This window comes from Pleurodeles waltl, chromosome 2_1 (genome assembly GCF_031143425.1).
Source record: "Pleurodeles waltl isolate 20211129_DDA chromosome 2_1, aPleWal1.hap1.20221129, whole genome shotgun sequence".
NCBI classification, from domain to species: Eukaryota; Metazoa; Chordata; class Amphibia; order Caudata; family Salamandridae; genus Pleurodeles; species Pleurodeles waltl.
Window position 1 is genome coordinate 119,837,500 of NC_090438.1, and position 19,414 is coordinate 119,856,913.

The 19,414-nt window shown below is 43.8% G+C and overlaps 1 protein-coding gene across 1 annotated transcript in view; it reads left to right on the top strand.

Moving 5' to 3' along the window:
- Nucleotides 1–19,414, top strand: part of CAPN6 (calpain 6) — a 415,205-nt gene that overhangs the window by 195,335 nt on the left and 200,456 nt on the right. The window contains exon 3 of the mRNA XM_069211381.1: nucleotides 6,331–6,462. Within this exon, the coding sequence (XP_069067482.1) occupies nucleotides 6,331–6,462 (132 nt within the window). The remainder of the gene's footprint in view (nucleotides 1–6,330; nucleotides 6,463–19,414) is intronic.

The following is a 19,414-nucleotide window of genomic DNA, read 5'->3' on the forward strand; positions in this document are numbered from 1 at the left end:
GTTGATGCATTCTAAGGCTGCTAAAGAAGTTCGAATCCCCCGTTTCCAGATAATCAGAAGTAGATACATCTTACTAAAACGTTGCTAAAATTTACAAAACAAAGTGTAACAGACTCCGGGGGGAAGCTTCATTACATGGACACGTCACAATTCTAGACCCCTCAATCTGCCCCAAGGGACCATCTCACATAGCCTATAGCGTGTAAGGAGCATCCTCTCCGAGGACGAGTCTATCCATTCCTGGTACGGGGCCTTGCCCGGGGTATTATATAGGGCTGCATGTTCTCTGACAGTAGACTTTAAGGACTCATTTGCTTTTCTAAGATTGTGTCTTTTCATTTTGTACACAGATTTTACCCAGGCCGTATCTTGCTTGCAGAAAGTTAGGGGGCTATAAAAGAGCGGCGCCTCCACCAGGTCCGAAATAGCGGTATGCTCCCTGTTAAAAGCCCCCTGCGGGATGGTCCGTATAGAGCTCCACAGCAATAGGGGGGCTAGCTTAATGGAGTCATCTACAAATTCCATTCCTAGCTCCTAGTGGAAGAGAAAAGTGGAGCAGGTGGGTGGGACACCCAAAAGTCTCGTCAAAGGCCTATTTTGCACTTCCTGAAGTGACTTGAGGTTGCTGTACCACTGGATTCCAGCACCATACATCAAAACAGGGAGGTCCTTTCTCTGTATACTTCAACTAAAGGTGCCACAGGTTTGTTTCCCGATGTGTCTGGACAGATTGAAAACATATTCAACCAAACTGGAAAATTATTGCTGGATTGCAGACATACAAGGTTCCCAATTCCCCTTAGCGTCAAAAAACTACTCCCAGGTAGGGGAAATCCTGGGTGAGAGCCACAGGGTGACCTTGCAACTTTGTATCCTGCATCTTGGTCTGCTTTACGTTGCACATCATTAGAAAGGTTTTGGAGTGATTAGTGGCCAACTCCAGGGAGCCCATAAAGGTAACACATTTTTGGAATAGTATCTTCAAGCCTTTGGGAGTTCTATTCTAGACAGCAAAACGGCAAAGTCCGTGTACAGTAACACGGAGGACTTTTTGCTGCCATTAGAATGGACATCAAAGATCTTTACAGAGAGGGTGGTACCTAGGCCGCCTATGTACAACGGGAGCAGCAGGGGGGCTAAAACACACCCCTGGTATACCCCACACCCTATCTTAAAACTATCTGTCCTCTCTCCTGAGGGGCTAAACTGGATTGATGCTGAAAGATTGAAGTGGAGAGCTCTCAAAAAATGGACCAGGTCACCATCAACACTCATGTCGGGCAATAGCTCTCATTGTTTGGACCTCACCACAGTGTCGAATGCACAAGACAGATCCATGACGGCCAGGCAGACAGAGCCCTGCTTAGTGATGGTGGATTTACTAATCAGCAGGTGCAAATGTAGGCACTACTCCGTTGTGCCAAGCCCTTCACGCAATCCATACTGCGCCTGTGATAGGATGAAGGTAACCCTGACCAAATCTAAGTCTTGATACTGCTAATTCTTCACAGCCTTCTCTTGTTTAGAGATTAATTCTGACTGTTTTTGAGCAATATTGATCAAGAAAGGCAGCATCTAGTGATATGAACTTTGAAACAAATTTGATTTGTAGATGTGTGTAGTTTGTACTACTGGTTTTGAAAAGGCCTGCTCACACTATTAATTCTGAATTGGACGCAACCTTGGGCCACCAATAATGTTTACAGTGGTATTTTGTGGAGCAGAGTGGAACAGCATTCCGGACCTGAGGGCCAGTTTTCAAGCGCTCTACAGAGGGTGCTGCCAGGATGATAGGGCCCTTAGGAGCTGGTGCCGGTGGTAGTCCAGGGAGGGGTAGCTTCTGAGGTCGAAGGTCAGTACCAAGGAGAGTGCTGTGATATGTTGCTGCCAACTTCTCCTATCTTTACTCGTGTTGCTCCTCCTTCCTCATTCAAAAGCAGCAGAGGTAGCAGGACTGCAACTTATTCCATCTGACTAGACACCTTAGCAGGTTCATGCCTCTGCTGCAGATATCTGTGTGCAATGCGATAGCTTTGTATCGAGTTTGGCTGCATTAACTTGCCATCTTTCTGCAGCCAATAAAAAGAGATGGTTTGATACATCTGTTTGATACTTTTTATATAAATCTGCACCTTATCAACAAGCGACATAAAAGAAAGGGATGTATTGTCGTTCAACCTTCCATTTCCCACACTTCCAAGAGTTGAGTTTTTGGCAGGAAAAGGCTTCCCTGATTGAAAGGGTGGGTGGAGACACCACTTCTAGCTAGAGGTGTCACGCCTGACCTGTGCATACAGGAGTGCATCTGTCATGCGTAACACCTCTAGCCAGCCTTCGATTTGCAACCCAAGATGCTCCCCATGCTGGTATCTTCAAACCCATACCCGCAGTGCTGAAAGCAAAACTGTCTAGCACCAGGGAAGTCTGCCGCCTAATCTGCTTCCTCCATCGAGCCCTCTGCAGCCCAATGACAAATGATTATGATGCCCATAACCACAGATGCATCCATAGGAAGCACAAGTTGCTCATGTGCAAAAGGCTTATACAATATGCAGCTGCATAAACCTCCAAATGCATAACTTGCCCTTAAGCAGGTTCTGAGAGTTGCAGTTTGTGGGGTGGATCAACGGGGCACAAGGAGGTATCCCAATCAGACAATTTGCCATTGAAGTGACAATGAACAAGAAGACACCATGGGCATCCAATAGACACAAGGGTCTTACAGACACATACATGCATGGGACACACACATATATGAGGAGCAAAGAGCAAGGAAGGTTGCAGGGTTGATGGTGGGGAGCAGCAATGAAAAGAGAGAGGGTGGAGATGGGCAGCAACATGGATAACAAAGAATAGAGGGATGGTGAGTAAGTGGGGCAAGCAACAACACACAGCAGAAGGAGGAAGAGAATAGGTGGGGAAAGCAATACAGGAGAGGGAGGGGGAAACATGAAGGGGGAGAAATACATGAGGGAGCTAGCAGAATAAGGCACACTTCGATAGAGTGCTTAAAAACAAAGAAAAAAGTAGCACTGAAAAAACAAGCAGTGGAAGGACACAGGTAATGCACCCATGCTCTAGGTGAGAGACTTATGAAAAGGAAGGAAACCAAGGGCAGCCGACCAGTGTTCCAAACAAGAGTGGCAAAGAAGCCAACAAATGGTAAGCAGCAGGTGGGTTCCAAGACCACAGATGGAAAACAAAATGTCTTGAAGAGACAGCTCATGTGCTGTCTAGGCGAGATCTAAAAACGAGGTGGAAAAGGCTTGAAAGATTAAGGGCATATTAATATCACAGTGTAGAGTCCATTGTCATAATTTGGAGGGACAGCTGTACGTTCAAAGCAGTATTAAGTGCATGTGAGGGGTGGGGAAAGCCTTGTAGGGGGATGTAGTTAGCTATATGCTGGCTCTCCGCAACCAGATGCAGAGCTTCTGGAATAAGGCTAAGGAGAAAGTTGAGGCCAATCAAGAGGTAATGAAACTCTGATAAAACATGCAGGCCATTCTGGTAGATTCTGGTAGAGTTTCAGCCTGTTCAGAAAGTGTGGGATATAGAGCCAGTGGAGCCCAAAGCTCTCCAAGATCACTGGACAGGCCCATAAGAAGTGAAGGAGCGGAAGGAGGAGCCCACCTTCTTGTTGGACCTCAAAACCCTTAATAACCCCTATGGATGCTCCATATCAAATCGCCTAAAGCCACACAATGAGAGGTCTGAGTTCATCATGCTCCTGGTGACAGATTATGGGATGGAAGAGGTGAATGAACCTCTCCCTGACCTCATGTCATAACAGGTCAGTGGAAGGTGTGAAAATCTTCCCTACTCTGACTCCTGAACAGCAGAGGGAATGTCACCAACTGTTGGGACAGTTTGTCTCACTGTTCTCTCTCACCTCTTACACCACTTACACACTGGTGTACCCATGACATATATACTGAAGACAGTGCACCTGTTAAAAACACAATTTACAGGTTGTTGGATAAGGTGAGAGCCATTTTCAAGTAGGAAGTCTCCAAGATGGTGGCACATGGGGTGATTGAGCCTTCCATTAGTCCCTGGTCCAGCCCTATTGTGCTGGTGCCCAAGGCCACCACACCATGCACTACTCGAGAATTTAGCTTCTGTGTGGACTACAGGGGACCCAATTCTGTTACGAAGACTTATGCACACCCCATATCCCAAGCTGATGTTTTGTATTCAGTCTAGTGATAATCCAGGTTTCTGGTCTGCCAGTCTTCCCCAGGCATGGCTAATTTGTTTGCCAGTTTAGCTGGGGTTTTGTTGTTGAGGGCTAGATAAGAGATGCAGCAAATCCTGAAGAATAGGGAACCAGTGTCTTCTAATGCGAGGGTGGTTGAATTTCTTTGATCCCTTGATGAACTGTGCTGCCTCATATAGGGCACCGTTCAGAAGTGCTATGGCTGCTATCGGCCTGACCACTTAGTGGGACCCCTCTCCTTCATAACTTGGGCAGAGGGCCTTTAACAATTGATATAGCCCTAGGCATTAAGTTAAGATGCTATGTGGTTATTAGAAGTAGTAGTGGTAGTAGTAGTAATAATACAAATCTTAATGTATTTGTTTGTAGCTTTGATGATGGGTGTATATCATAAGTATCCTAGTTATTATTCTCAATATTATTATTATAATAATAATTATTATTATTATTAGTAGTAGTAGTAGTAGTTATAGTATTATCATTATTTTGTCATTTTTAGTACTAGTGGCAGTAGTAGTACTACTAACAGGATAGCAATGTAATCCAGGTTTTTGCTTTATTCCCCATATTTTTTCTCTGGACATCAGGGGCCTGAACCTGAAAGCCTTCCAGAGGCCTTTTAGAACTTTTGTGCTTAAAAAGTGTGATTGGTGGGTGTGAATTCATGTCTGAGATTCAAAGAACTTGGATGTATCGTGATACAAAGCTTAACTCAATGAGAACAATTACATACGTATTAGCGGCGGCTCCTTCGCTATGGCGGAGGAGTGTCACCCCCCGCGAGCAGCAGAAGCTGCAAACCTCTTACAATGAAAGGATAATAAACTATGTTTATTATCCTTTCTAAGTGAAAGGGACGGGATCATGTGGGATGACGGGGATGAGGGGAGCGCATTTTGCACCCACCTTAGTGCTAATTGTGTTTGGCCGGACAAACACACATGCGCACTGTGCTCTCTCCGGCCCAGCACTGTGTTGCGGTGCTAGAGAGAGCAGGCACAGGCTCCCAGTCTGCCTGGGAGTGCCCTGGCTCTGAGCAGCGTCAGCATTGGCCGTAGGGCAGACTGTGAGCCTGTGCCTGCCGAGGAGATGGAGGAGCGACAGTGCAGCACGGAGATACATTTTTATTTTTTTATATATTTTCCAATTTAATGATTTTGTGTCCCCCCCACCCAAGCGTGCTGCCAGCCCCTTTACAGCACAGCGAGCTGCGACTGATATGTATGCCCAAAAGTGAATAGGGCATAAACAAAGGCTTTCTCACGGGGAAAGTGGCTTTACTTACTGGAGGAAATTAAATTTTTAAGTAAAATTGCACTAACTCAGTGACGTTTTTGTATGGGTAATTGACTATATAGAATTATGCTTGCAGAAATGCTCTCAAATGGACCAAAACAGAAATGCACAAATAATTTCAGTAGTACTTTTTGGAACTTGTGACTGTCACAGCTTGCTAAAGGTTATTCTGGTAGCCTTTGAGAGTTCTAACACTCATTTGCATATTAACTTTGACTACTCTAATGATTTTTACCTTTTTCCGAGGGCCTAATTTAAATTTCCAGTACCGGGGTACGAGTGTGATAGTCATTATTAAAAAATAATTTACTGTAATATTTTTGGTATTACCAGTTACCAGTTGCAGCTCAACCTCAGAGGGTGTCTAGATTCTGCTGAACTGCATTGCCGACATGTTCATGCTTTTTGTCTCACCTTTTTTTGTTTTTTTGTAGGACAATATGCACATATTTTCCAATATCTTCTTATTGCAACTTTTTGGTTTCTGTATAACCTTTGAAACACCATATCAAATATTCTTCAATTTTGTGACTTTTTTCTATTATGTGTAGTTTTTTAGTTACCTTGCATTGGCCACTGCAGGTCCTGTAATAAGTAGAATGTTTAGCGAGTTGTTGCACATGTACATCCCAGCCTTGCTGCCTGTCCCAACCTGCAAAGGATGAGCAGGATATTTGTCATATAAATCAGTTTACCTTTGGAGGATAGATAGTCTGGACCTTGTTAAATCATTTTCACAGCTTACACCAAGCTTTGTGATCCCCTAAGCCTAACAATTATCATCACTGTTCCTAATGTCATTATTTGTCTTTCAGGACTTGTGTGAAGACCCCCATCTCTTTGTGGATGGCATCAGCTCCCATGACTTACACCAGGGGAAGTTGGGCAACTGCTGGTTTGTGGCTGCTTGCTCCTGTCTGGCTCTCAAGAAGGATCTCTGGCAGCAGGTAATCAACCTGTACCTCATCTGACTTGTGTTCACAGTAAAATCTGTTATTGTGTAGAACAAATATCTGGCAGCATGTACTGCTGTCAGAGGTACAGCCTCCAATCAGACAACTATGTTGTATAATAGATACGAAATATATAACTTTAATAAAATGTGTGTTTAGTTTGTTTTGCAACGGGTTTATCTGTAAAACTGATGAATGTGCGACTGTTTTCTTTTCAAAATGTCCCCCTGAGATGTGTTGCTTTTTATGTGTATTTAGTTATGATAGTTGCTAAAGTTACAATATGCAGTTAAAAAAACATTAATATGACTAGTTGGAAAGGGTAGGACATTTTATGAGTACCATAATTCTAGCTGCAATTGTTTAACGTGATCAGGGAGTGGTTGATGTATTGCTGTAAAATTACAGTGGCAACATTTGTTGGCTCAACATGTACGTTTTTATTTATTTCCCTGCAAGCCGAAGACATTGTTAGGAGGCAGACGTTGCATGATATTGTTACTGTGGCTCCCTTAAATAACATAAATTCCATTTCACGCCCTGCTTGTAGGTGCGCCTCTCTTCACTTTCATTAGGCGCGAGGTCTTACCCTCTCTGTTGACTTTACTGCCTTTAAACATGTTCCAGCTCTCTCTTCCTACATGCTGTCGTTACCTCCTTGTCCCGCTTACTCATCACAGACCTTATACACAGACAGGGCCAACTTTAGCGCTGGTAGCGCCTAGTGCAGTAATCTTTTTAGGCGCCCATCCCCCCATGACCTCCGCTTCATGGATTCCCTCACTTGCACCCACCCTCCAACAGGGCCCCTCATATCTCCACAGCCCCTCTCTCACATGCATTTCATTTATTTTATAGTGCTACTTATACCAGTGTGGGGTGTCAGGCCACTTTACATCACACACACATTGTACAGAGACAATGAATCATTCATGTGTAAATCAGTCTATAGGAAATGTTGCATAAGACACTAAGGACTACTTTGTATAGGAACCACGTCTCATCCATACTAGTAGGCAGGTATATTTTAAGAGTGTTCGGTCCGGGGACCACAAACTCTGGACTTAACACATAGTGGGTGGGGTTGGCTTTACTAATAAGAATGTATGTCTACTCCAATTAGCCCTTTGTAGCAGAATTAGGATAATGAAACACTGGGAAAAACATAACGTTGTAGCCTGTACCAGGCAGGTCGCATGCAACTATTTAATAGGTCACTGTGATATGTTAGGATTGTAACTTATGAACTGCAAGTAATAGGAGGATTTCCTTGACAAAGGCTGTAACCCAAGGACATATCCACATAAAATACTGTCCTGTGATCTGCATGGTACACGTTCTTTGCAGCAGGCACATTAACCCTCTGTGCTACTTTATGATGAGTCATAACTGCCACTAGACAGATCTCTGATCTTTCTCCAGTAGGAACTTTAATCACCAAAGTTACCTTGACATTTTTTATTGTAGACTAAAAACTATTGAACACACAGGGGTTACCACCTCAAAGGCCCCCACCACTGCCACTGAGAACTCAGCACCATGTGCAACTGCACAGATCGCACTGCCCTAAAGCCAGCCCTGTATGCGAGTTTAAACAATCCCATGCAGGTCTTAATCACTGTAGGAAATATCCTATAATAGGGTCCCGTCTCATCTACTTCTGTTCTCTCCCTGTGTTAGTGTGTCTGGTAGATGAGGGGTGTAAGTGTGCATGTCTATGTTGTAGGTCCTTATTTCGAAAAGTGCTACCGTCCAGCTTGAGGGGTTGCTATCACTTTATAGCAGGGGATCGACAGTCAATCATTATGCAGTGCTGATGGAATGACTGATCTTTATGGAATTCACCATCTCTTCTTGTGATGTTTAGTCTTTTCAACATGTCCGTTGACAAGGCGAAGGTTGTCTCTGAATGATGACTTCTAGTTGCTTCATTCATCCATGGCTTGGGGTTGCATGTGGCTGTGGAAGGGGGGGTCACTGATTTACTTGTTTTTCTTATTGCTGGATTTATCTGGTTCTGTAAATGAGGGCATGAAGCACTGTTCTAGGTCTCTCCATCCTTCTCCTGTTTCCCATTCCTTAGAGACCAAGAAAAGCAGGTGCCATTCTAGACATAAACATACATACAGACGGGAGGATTGTTCTCATAACCCTGAGTCATGCCTCTGATATATTTTCCTTGGCTGCTGCTGCTATGCAGGATCTAGTGGCTGCACTTCATGCTGTTTCTGCCAAGAAACTCTTGGCTCTCATGTTTGCTGACCATCAGATATATTTGTTTGAAATTACAGCATTGCAGCTGAGACCATCTTGGACAAATGTTCTCCCCCAGTGCTACCTCCTAAGGGGCCTAATTTAAAGAATGAGGTACCGCCTCGTGAGAAGTTTGAGACTGGTGTTCTAGCAGAGTGGAACTTGAAGGTGGACTCTGCTGACAAATGTTTGGATGGCCAGGTGCTGGCTTAAGTCTTGGCCCTCATTAGGAATAATCTGAGTCAGGAGGAGGTACCTCAGCCTTCTAGATCTCCCCCTCTTCTTTTGTATGACACCTGCAACAGATATCAATTAGTATCTCTTCCTGGCCTGTGGCTGTTACTCATTATCTATATTTTCGTTCTTTGGGAATTAGTGAATTGTGAAGAGTCGGTAGTGCCTAGACAGTGGCAGAATTTGAGGCTCTTAGATTCATGTTTTGAATCTCTCAAGGATGGCTCTCTTCTACCAATCTTGATGGGACATACGTTAGTTAGATAATCATTTAGTTAATTAATGTAATTCTAATGACTTATGGTAAAGCGTACAGTCTTACATCAGTCAAATTGATCTCATCACACAAGAAATTACATGTCAGTCAAGAAAGCATTCAGTGCAAATGCTACCACTATTTTGCCATCACGTCTTCAACATCTTCCGTGTGTTAACAATATATTTAAACCATGTCTAGCATACACATATCCTTTAATGCTGTCTAATGTAACAAGAATGTTAAAAGATTAATAATGTATATCTTTGGAATCTAAAACATATACTAAGGGTAGCAGGAGCCTGGGAAGGGTAAACTAATGTGGGCATGGGGGAGTGATTGTGTTGTACAGGTCTGTTACAAGATTCATCAAGGGGGTAATAATCCTCAGCATCCTAAATATATAAATGTATGCAATATAACTTCCTCATTAAATGTAACATGAAGAAAGTGTGTTCTCTTAATTGATACGAATGACCATACCCCTCCCAGTCCCTACTAGATATGCCCATGATGGCATCTATGTCAAATTGTAGTCACATCTAATAATTAATTTCACTTTTCCATTCTCAGTCAGAATTCTGGATAAATTACGGAAAGAAAATCTATTTTGCTGCCAATCGGAGACACAACAAAGCCCACAAGCAGGTTTCTTCTCCTAGATCGCAATCTTGGAGAAGAATATTTTCCTCCCTGTTCGGACTATGGGGGTCATTCTGACCCTGGCGGCCGGTGACCGCCAGGGTCACCGACCACGGGAGCACCGCCAACAGGCTGGCGGTGCTCCCGAGGGCATTCTGACCGCGGCGGTTCAGCCGCGGCCAGAAAGGGTAAACCGGCGGTCTCCCGCCGGTTCACCACTGCCCTTGTGAATCCTCCATGGCTGCGGAGCGCGCTCCGCAGCCATGGGGATTCTGACACCCCCTACCGCCATCCTGTTCCTGGCGGGTCTCCCGCCAGGAACAGGATGGCGGTAGGGGGTGCTGCAGTGCCCATGCCCATGGCATGGGCACTGCAGGGGCCCCCGTAAGAGGGCCCCGCACAGTATTTCAGTGTCTGCTAAGCAGACACTGAAATACGCGACGGGTGCAACTGCACCCGTCGCACCCCTGCAACTACGCCGGCTCAATTCTGAGCCGGCGTCCTCGTTGCAGGGGCATTTCCTCTGGGCCGGCGGGCGCTCTTTTGGAGAGCGCCTGCCGGCCCAGAGGAAATGTCTGAATGGCCGCCGCGGTCTTATGACCGCGGTGCGGTCATTCAGCGGCGGTACCTTGGCGGACGGCCTCCGCCGTCCGCCAAGGTCAAAATGACCCCCTATGTCTTGAGTACCTTTAAAGGGACTATTTTGTAAATAGGAATTGCCACTTAAAGGATTATGAAACTGCACCTTCAATATGTCAACCAGCTACACTTCAGGCTTGAATCACCATACCTATCCCTTCTCTCTTCAGCATGCCTGCTCTTTTGGGAACAATACTCTATGTCCATGAGGACCAGGGAAACCACATCTAAGTGCAACAATAGTGCCATTGGACTCACTTTTGTTACTACCTCTTGTGTAATTCTGAGGTATGTAACTTAATTATATTTGTACTAGATTATGATTCCATACATGCCTCATAGGATTCAAACAGGAATAAGTACATACCACGTTCTTCTTCATTTTCAGAAACCCTTGATTTGTTTTTTAGGAAAAAGGTGCATCAGTTATATACAGCATATCAATACAGATAATGTAGTGTTCAAACAATGAACGTACAGACACATTAAATAAAAGAACACTGGTCAGATCCCAAGGTGTTGAACAAAGATAGTATCTCTGTGTCTACAATAGCTCCTCTAGAGCTCAGTCACGATGCAACCAAGGGAAGGAGTGTTGATGTTTCGACCTGGGGCTCATTAATAGGGTCTCATAAGGATATTGTTCACCTGACTAGTGCACCTATTATAGAAGAGAACAAGCATTTGCAATTCAATCGGTCTTGCATTTGCTTGAGTTAGAGCTATTGGTGTTGTAATAGCATAACTGGACTTTTCTTGCCACATAAATTGGTCAACCATGTTGCATAAGTGGTCCTCTCTGCCACATAATTCCAGTGGCCCTGCATATAACTAAAGCACTTCCATGTACCTTCTTCCTCTATCAGCATCAAAAAATTAAAATATTGCCATTGTTTATTATATTTTTTATATTATTATTTTGTGTTTTTTCATAATACCCCTCAGATTAAGTTTTATGACTAATTGTTAATTTAGGAACATAGTATATTAAAATTTTACTGCTGAACATGAACAGACATGGTGCCCAATAAAAACGAAACCATGTCCAGATATAAACCTTAATACCTCAGCCCATCTACCACGTAAATCGCATACATTGACTCCCTATCTCATCACTAGTAACACTAGCTGCAACCAGAGACGCCCCTGTTCCATAGAAGAGGGCACAAATTAATGGTTATTTACGTGATAGTCTTGTTTTGAAGCTCAGTACTTAAAATAGCAGAATTAAAATAAGCACGAGTTGGGATGATAACTCCACAGCGACTCATAATTGCCTACAAAATTACATCTTGTTAAAGCAAGACAAACATCTCTATTTCTTATGAATTACGCTATTGTGAACGGTAACAAATCAATGGTGACTCATACTTAAACACCAAGATTTACAAAAACAGTGGCAACAAAATCTAAAGGAATCATATTTTACACACTGATCTGCATCGAGGAAAAAAACGATTTGCATTTTTTTGCCTACAAAGTGAAATGTACATTTTCAAGTAACAGATTAAAGCAAAGTTTGTTCTCGCTTGTTACACTCGGTGCCATCCAGACATAAAAGTTGAACAAACAAGTAAATGGTGAAAACTGAAGAGCGACTGTCACCAGTGGTATGTGGGGTGGCAGCAGCAGTTAATTAAGCAGATTTTATCAGATGTCTGCTGGTTAGAGCTATTAAGTTGTAAATTTCTAACTGGAACTTTCTTGCCACACAGACTGAAAATAAATAGTAAAACAGTTGACATAAGCGCGCTGATTCAAAGCGCCGCTGTTTGCGCGAAGAGAGAGACAAAAGGGAAAAGAAGTTCACTCGCAATCAAAGTTATCGGCAAACGTGCAATTATCCATGTGACAGGGGCAATAGCCAAGGCGGTAACAAAACTGCCCCAAGGAGGGACAAACATAAAGCATTTACCAACGAAAACAAAGGATTTTTGAAAGGCAAGCCCGGAAACGAGTGATAGTGATGGGCGTGGTTAAAAGCCCAGATACATACCAACACGTCAGAAAAGCAGTGTATGCGCAGTACTATGCTCGACTTAAAAATGGACTGAGTCCATGCCAAAAAGTTCATCCAACATTTACTGATAATCATCACCCTTACTCACCCACTGGACTATTGTTTCTCTTGAAAATCTTTTGGGGACAGGGCATTTCTTGGCTAGAGGCTATGTAATGGTGTTTCATGGTTAAGTAGAATAAGGTGTTTTTCCACTTTATGTACCCCTTAAGGCCATTCACATTAAGAAAAACATTCAAGCATATGCGTTAAGAATTTTCAATTCTATTAAGGACACGAAGGTGAGGGTTATGCTTCTTTACCGCAAAATGTCAGCAGCCAGTCAATACACAGTAAAAACAAAAACTACATTCCCACCAGTCCATCAGCCAGTCAGGCCCCACTAGCCCCTATATTATGGCCAACCCTCGAGGACTCCTCCTCCTTCTTTGCAAACAAGTCCAAGAAAGTCTGAGCAGTCCACCGAATTCGACAACAATGGTTCCAATAGCACACCGAGCTCAGCAGCGCCATTAACATTGCAAGCATCGTAGAAGAATTTCAACCACTGAGTAGAAGGACATTAATAGGAACTGATAAACCAATCTGTACATCACATTAAAGGATGAGATAATCCTCGCCTCTGTGTCCTTAAAAGAATTGAAAATTCTTGACTCGAATGCTTGAGCATTTTTCATTCTATGTCAGGACCAGAGGCTCAGATTATGGTTGTTTAAAGCTGATCCACCACCACAGAGGGAACATGTACAATAGGCTTATGGAAAAAATGTTTGAAAGTAGAATCAGAGGACCTATCAGCTGCTTTCATAATATCCTCTAGGTGAGAGCCCAATCAAAGATTTTGAGGCCATAGCGCCCTGAACTGAGTGGGTCCCAAAGATGGACATGTCCACACTAGCTTCTGCCAGAAACCGTCTGATCCACTGAGCTAGTGTGGCCGGAGCCACAGGGTCAAAGGACTTCTGTAAGGCAATCAATAATTGCCCTGCTGGACCATGTCTGACAGAAACAGAAGCAAGCTCATAAGCCTTCAAAAATTGAACAACACATAACTGAGGAACATCAGGAAAACTGGTGTGAGAAAAGAAATATATATCTAAAAAAAATTTGTATGTCAGTAAGTCTGTAAAGAAAATCCGAAGTAAATACTCTACCTGCGCTGTGACAGCCGACACCCTGTGACAGAATATAAGACATAAAAGAATAGTCAACTTGGATGACAATTTCTTCAATGACAACAAAGAATTCTCTGGCCAATCCTGAGGAAAACAAAGCACCACATTGACATCCCAAATGTGAGAATACTTAGGACGTGGAGACTTCGAAACCCAAATGCCTCTCATAACCCTATACACTAAAGGATGTTCTCCCACAGGTTTACTGTCGCGAGGCACACGGCTGGCAGAATTGGCTAAATAAAAATTATTCACTGAGCGATAAGCTGTGCCATCCACTGCCAAGGAAGACAAGAAATCCAATACATGTGAAAGGCTGGCCCTGTGGATTAAACCAACCAACCCATTGATGCCAAGAGTAACTGCGACGGTCGTCAAAGCCACGTTGGAAGCCTCTATTGAAGCCACAGCTGGGTGAACGTCCTCTGAAACACCCAGCCCTGCCAAAAAGGTTAGCATGAAAAACTTCCTTGAGAGAGGACTGGGCCTTGACAAAAGCTGTAAATATGTGTGCGCTGAGGTACTCAGTACTCAGTACTGCACTGCAAGCAACATTGAACTCCATGGAGCTCTTCGCATGCCACTTCCAATTCTGTGCAACTCAGCTTGCCCCTTTCACCTCATCAACAAGCCTCCTGGGCAGAATAAAGGTGTCATAAATGAATTTTGAGACCTCAACATCATCTCATCTATCCAACATGCACACACCACAATCCTTGGTAACTTCAAACTCCCAGACAACTCAAGCATGAAAAAACACAAGAGACACCCTCCTTGACACATGCCACCCAGTTAAAACACTCCAAAGGCTAAATCCTGGACCTTGTATTAATGACAACACCAAATCTCCAGTGTGCACCTCCCAAATCCTAGACTGGACTGAACACCTTCTCATTCTACACATTCGTATCGTATCACACTGCTCACCATCCTATCAAGACATCAAGGTCACCCCAAAAGAGAACATTATACATTCAGAACCCTAAAAGACTTCTCCAGAGATGACCAGCAACTCTCCAGTGCGCATCTCCAAAACTCGTAGACTGGACTGACCACCTTACCATCGTATCCGCTGCTCATCCTGTTACGTTATGTTGTGTTATGTTGTGTTATGTTGTGTTATGTTAATTTGTAATATGCACTATCACCTGTGTGGGTATCTTGGTGTGTCTAGCCCTACTATGGTAGGTGGTGTAATTAAAACACCAGGTCTTCAGCTTCTAATGTAATTCAAAAAGAGAGGAGAAGGCTCTGATGTAGAGAGGGAGGTTCTTCCATGCTTTCGGAGAGATGTGGAGAAGAATGTCCTCCTGATCTGGTTCTGTGTATGCGTGGGATGTTGGCAAGTAGGAGATCTGTGGAGCAGAACTCAAGTAACTATAATTCCTGCCATAAGGTAACTATAACTTGCTCCACCATCATGCACAGTTTTTTCATCAAACATTTTACTGTTATTACAAATATTACATTGGTATTATCAATGATGTTATCAAAGATGTCATGAGTGCTGTAATTTGTGGGGTAATTAGTGGTGCATGGCGAGGGTGCGAGTTATAGTTACCTTAGGGCACGAGTTATATTTACTTGAGGTAACTCTAACTATAACTGGAGAATTTCTATGGTTTTGTACGTTTAAAATGTGAGCCTAACTATAACGTCCCTGAAACCTTAGTTTTTTTTAAATTCTATTTCCTAACTATAACATTCCTGTAACCTTTGTTTTTTCCAGTGAATTTCTATGTTTTTTTTTTAAACATAAAGTAATTTTCATTACTATACCTTAATCCAGCGACCCCCACGCACAGCCTCTGGCCATGAGCGATGGCAGTTGGCCACAGGGCCTGGACACAGAAGGCCATGAGGCCAACCCCCTATAAACACCCAACCTTGCACTGTGCATGGCCTTCGCCTATGTGCAGTACGGGTCGCAAGGGCTGGCCTGCAGCCAGTCTGTGCGGCCGACCCCCCCCCCAACCACCCAACCTCATGCTGTGAGAGTGTCTGTCTGGGTGGGAGAGTGCATACATCAGTGTTTTAGTGGGTGCGTCAGTGTGCATGGCTGTGTGAGTGGGTGCAAGAGGGTGTCAGTGAATCTGTGAGTGGGTGTATGAGAGTCTGAGTGGGTCTGTGAGTGGATGCATGACTGAGTGGGTCTGTGAGTGGGTGCGTGAGGGTCTGATTAGGGCTGTGAAGGTGTGCACAAGGGTCTCAGTGGGTCTGTGAGTGGGTGTGAGTGTCTCAGTGGGTGTTTGAGTGGGAGAAACAGATTGAAAGAGAGAGAGAGAGAGAGAAAGACAGTGAGAGGGAGAGGGATATACTTTTTTACGCTTTGATGTATGATATATTTACAATGAGATTTCCGTTCAATTTAAAAGAAAAATGTATTTCTTATTTTTAAAAAATAAAATCACCTTTTATTGTACATATAAACATTTTTAGTTAACAAAATTAAAAAGAGGTAAACTGGACTCGAACCCTCAGTGCTCAGTGTGAAGGTTTGTGACCTTCACGCTTGAGCTATTGGTTTTTTGTCCCCTGTTTTTTTTAGCCCTTTATGGGCTATCTGGGACTGTGAGGGATCCCTCAAGGGCTGTCCTGCAGTCCCTACATGTATTTTTATGATTTGTAAACTTTTATTTTAAAACAAGCCCTTTACCTGGGACCTCAGGGGGAGCCTCAAGGCCTCCCCTGCAATCTCACTGCTTAAAGCAGCATCTCCTTGGTTGCTGAAGCAAACCTTTCATGTCTGTCCCCCTGCACCCATACCTGCGTGCAGTGGACAGAGATGAAAGGTGTGGTTTTTGACAGCGGGACCTGTTTGACAGGCCCAGCTGTCAAACACTGGATTGTTTGCTGTGGCTTGGCTGCAGCTTCAAAACTGCAGCCAAGCCACAGCAAACAGCTATGCCTGGGGGGTTGGCACACCGGGATGTAGGCAGAGCTGGCCCTGAAGGGTGGTGGTCCCCTGGGCCATCAGTGGCTCCTTGAGGGGAGGCACACGATCCCCTTCCAATGTGTTAGAAGCTCAATAATTGCCCCGGGGAGGTGGTGATCCCCAGGGCTAAATGGGATCTGAAATGGACCCCCTTACCATTATTTAGTATGTGCCCCGGGGAGGTGATGATCCCTGGGGCTGCAGGGGGCGCGCGGACCCCCTGCTCATAATTCATTATAGACCCTGGGAGATGGTGGTCCCCGGGGCTGTGGGCGAAGCCATCAGCCCTCCCCCACATATGAAAAGCATTTTGCCATGGGGGTTGGTGGTCCCCAGGGTGTGGGGGCTGCACAGCCCCCCAGCTCATAATTCATTATAGCCCTGGGGAGGTGGTGGTCCCCTGGGCCATTAGGCCTCCCCCACATTCTAAAAACATTGTTGCCTTGGGGGGTGGAGGACCCCAGGGTGCAGGGGCTTGTGACCCCTGCTAATATTTTATTATTCGCCCCATGGAGGTGGTGGTCCCCGGGACTGTGGGGTGGCCAGAAAGCCCCTCATATTAAATAGAAAAGAGTGCCCTTGGCCTAACTGGTGGATTTTTTTTAAAGCAAGCACAGGAGTCCGCACTTGTTTTTTTAGTTTTTTACCACGTATTTGCGACCCCATCACGATTTTGTGGTAAACATTTTTAAAAAAATGCTTTTTAGCCCTGGAGGTGTACCTTTGGGACCCCAGCACCAGAGGTAAGGGGTCAGGGTGTTTGTACCCTGGCCCCTTTAGTATTTTTAATTATTTTTTCTGGGACTTGGCTTCAGCTGTTTCCCAAGATGGCTGCCAACAATTCGACGGCTTCGTTGTTAAAATGTTGGCACCCAACCAGATCTCAGCACGAGATCGGGAGGGGTCGCGGATCCTTCGCATCCCTATATCTACAAATTTGTTTTCCTATTAATTGCTCCCCCCCCCACTGAACGGACTACCCCAAAACGTTCCAGACAGCAGCTCTAGTCGGCGTTGTATTTTCTTCAGATTTGTCAAACGCTGTCAAAGTTATTAGCAAAACAAAAAACGCTCTTTCTATAGAAACTTTGTTCTAACTATAACTACCTAGTTGCGACTATATATATATAAGTCCAAAACTGTAAATGAAGCACTCACTCAGGTGTGAAGTTGATCGCAAACTTTAATCACCTTCCCTATAATCACAAAGATTAAAGTTTGCAATCAACTTCACGCCTGAGCGAGTGCTTCATTTGCAATTTTGGACTTTTGATATATTTGGACCAGCATGCTCGTCTGGCCTGGCACTCCAGACCTCTTGGGAGCTGGACGAATGTACGAGCAGGACCGTGGATATATATATATATATATATATATATATATATATATATATATATACACACAAATATATTTAATGAAAAAACTGGTACCCGTCCACCAATGGGGCTGCAGGGGCTTCCATTACTCCCTTGGCTCTCCTAGCTAGGCCTGCCACCTGCCATAGTAGAGAATGAGTATTTGTTTGGACTTTAAGGCATAATTGATCCATGTGAATGCAGTCTGTAAACGTATGCCCTTTGTTAGCTATCAAACACTGCACACTGATAATACAGACAGTATAGTTATGTTATCCAGTTAACAATACTGCATGATAACATATCTAAACCTTCCCAAAAAACCTCACAATTATCACCCAGGAATGCACCCCAGTCAGGGCAATGAGGCCTCTAGTGGTGTATTTTTCATTTGCAAAAGGATGCATTGAATGATATTCTAAGCACACAAAAAAGTATGTAGAACAGACTGGCAGGAGATGTGAGTCAAGTCTAGACCAGCTCCTGGTTGCTTTTACCCGTTTTAATTCTGTGTGCAGTGCTGCATTACAACGCAAGGCTACTAAGAAATTCGAATACAAAAGTTGAAGAACTGTGATTAGACCATAAATGTATCCTATAGTAAACACTAAATAAAATCTACTTCCAGATGTCCAAGTTGGCAAACCATTTTGGAGATGTTCCACCAGTTCGGTCATCGTCTGAAGAGGTGTGACCGAAGTTAGACATTAACCCCTGGTCACATTCCCAGTCTTCTATTGAGAGTGGAAATAGTTCATGTTTCAAAGAAAACATGCCCACTTGTACAATCCAGAGCAGAAAACCAAGCAGGCTCTTAAAAAAAAAGTAACTGTGAAAGTGATAATAAGAGCCACAGTTTATTGTCAATGCCTTTTGTTGTCTAGGTCAGTGTTTCTTAAACCCTTCGCTGCTAGGCCTCGCCCCCACCCCCCACAGTGTTAAGCCTGTTTGGGGTAGTTTGCGCTCAGGCCTCATAACTTTTTATCTACATAAGCTATCCAGGCCAAATTTTAGGCCTTTTTTTTTTAACCGTCCTAGAAATTCTAAAGGTACCCATGGTTTGTGGCTTCCACTGGAGAGGCCAGAGAAATGTTTGGGGGGGGATGTTATGGAATACAAAGTGCTGCAGAAGAAAGTGTCTGTGTTTTTCCCCTGCAAATGACATTATTGAAAAGTTTCCAGTGCTAAAATCACCATCTTCCTAGCTTTCAGGAACAGGCAGATTTTATTCAGAAAACCTAATTTTCTAACACTGTTTTGGCATTTTACTGGAGATAGTCAATCTTTTTTTAAATGTTTGTGCTTTTATTCTCGTGCCATGAGACAAAAGTTTCAGAAGCAGTTTTAAAAATAATAAAATGAATTCAGACCTTATGGGCCGGTGTTAGTCACTATTACCATCTAATGGAAGTCCTTTTTTTTATTCAGACATTTACA